The sequence below is a fragment of the Perkinsus marinus genome, assembly GCF_000006405.1.
Source record: "Perkinsus marinus ATCC 50983 genomic scaffold scf_1104296965578, whole genome shotgun sequence".
Taxonomy (NCBI): domain Eukaryota; phylum Perkinsozoa; order Perkinsida; family Perkinsidae; genus Perkinsus; species Perkinsus marinus.
In genome coordinates, this window is record NW_003204277.1 from 60,716 (window position 1) to 62,673 (window position 1,958).

The 1,958-nt window shown below is 37.1% G+C and overlaps 1 protein-coding gene across 1 annotated transcript in view; it reads right to left on the reverse strand.

Annotated features, from left to right (window-relative positions):
- The window catches only part of Pmar_PMAR006592 (hypothetical protein), a gene marked incomplete at its 5' end in the record, with an annotated part of 9,671 nt that overhangs the window by 5,043 nt on the left and 2,670 nt on the right, over positions 1-1,958 (reverse strand). Inside the window, 3 exons of the mRNA XM_002769506.1 lie at positions 69-164; positions 799-864; positions 1,651-1,724. Of these exons, the coding sequence (XP_002769552.1) occupies positions 69-164; positions 799-864; positions 1,651-1,724 (236 nt within the window). The remainder of the gene's footprint in view (positions 1-68; positions 165-798; positions 865-1,650; positions 1,725-1,958) is intronic.

Sequence of the window (1,958 nt, forward strand, 5' to 3'; positions counted from 1 at the left end):
GGTGGCCGTGAAACTTCAATAAAATCTCGAGTTTTCTCACTAAATGTCAAAACACACATTAAACTCACATCTAGCATCACTCCCGTCACATTACTGCACGCAGAGAGTACGACTATCGGAACAGCTGTTGTGTCAGTTGATGTCAACTCGTTGAAGTGAGCAATCTAAAAATACGAAAAATATTCGAGTTCCACGACGTAAAATGGGTTTTCAATAGCAAAATATTATTCCTTATAAAAATGTAAATTTTCAATTCTCTCTGTGAAAAAAGGCAAAAATTTTGAAAAAATTCCTTTGCGAATTCACCACTGATATACTCCTAAAATTAAAATTTCACATTTTCTCGATAAACTCATCACCAGCGAGTCCAAGAAAACACCCGAGAAATATGTAGTCTTATCTGCATGAAAAATCACATACCATAAAAATGTTAAAATAACTTCGTATTTTCATGCCTATCATAACCTCATATTTTTATCATAAAACCACGTGAACTGTTTTCTCCATAAAGTTAATGTATGTCTCATTCTCCCCAGCAAGTTTTGTGGCGCGCGGTCCTCAGGCTCACTTAGTTACTCAAGCTATAGTGGCTAAAGTTATAGTAAAGCTATAGTTAAGCTACTAAAGCTAAGTTATAGTGGCTAAAGTCTAATTTTGTGGCGTTTGCGCCACAAAACTTCCTGGGGAGAATGAGACTCACATCAAGCCTACTACTACTATTCACAACAACTAGAATCCAAAACTATGTTTATGTCGTTCTTGTAGACTACACACATCCTCCTCCCTCCCTAGTATTACTTCTTTCAAAGTTCCCTCCAGCGCTGTGATATCCACCGACCCCGTAACGGGGTCCAACGGAAGCTCCTGAACATTCCCATCAAATGCAAAAAGCGCGCGCCATCTTAATCGATTTCATACCACCGAGTTACAAACCCCAAAATAAAATTTCCCGAATGCATTTTCGATGATAACAAAAACCAATACCACAGCGTGAAAAAATATGAAAAATTCCGAAAAAAATTGGATCTTTTCTCATTAGTTTCGGCACGCTTTTACCAAAATTTCGTATGTGAACCTCCAAAATCCAATATTATTCTACTTCACATATATCGTAATGAACAATGTTCATCAGCGCGGAAAAATATGAACATGATCAACTACGTGAATTGATAACATAAAAACTCTGAGAAAAATTTTAGGGAAATTTTTCGTTGATTTTTGTACATTCCTACTGAACTCGTAAAAATGAGAATAACTACTCGAAATTTTTTTGGAATTTCCTCATTATCATCTACACATGTAGTTGACCATGTGCATATTTTTCCAAGCTGATTTCGATAGACAACAATGGAGTTTCACAACTCGTTTTACGTGAAGTGGCGTCGTAAAACTCGTCGTGAAAAACGCGATATTCGTGAAATATGTTTTTCATATCACTAGGGTGGTGGTGAAACTCCAATATACAAGGCGCTCCTAACAAAATGTGTTATTTTCTGTGAATTTCACTCAGCTGCTGAGATACCATTAAAAAGCACTCGTCAATATCTTCCTAATACGCCTCCTCTCACTAGAAAATTTAGTAAACCACATTTTTTTCGATTACGCTATATATATTTCAACACTACCCCAACATGAACATTCCCATACTACTTTCAACTCCGTCTCGAACACGTTATCAACACTATCGTCAACTACTCCTGAAACTTTGTATTGTGAGCCCGTCACTGAAAGAGAATTGAAATCAATTTGTAAACCGCAGTAAAGCTTCAGCCGTTTTACGTAACATTCATGTGCAAAAAACGCGATATGAAGTGAATCGAAAAAACACTCCCAGTGCTTCACCGGCTCAAATGCAGTTTTCGCGAAATTAACTGTGAAATGTGAGGCGGTTATAATATATTGCAGTTTCACGATTACCCGTTTTACGTGAAGTGGCGTCGTAAAACTCGTCGGAAAAA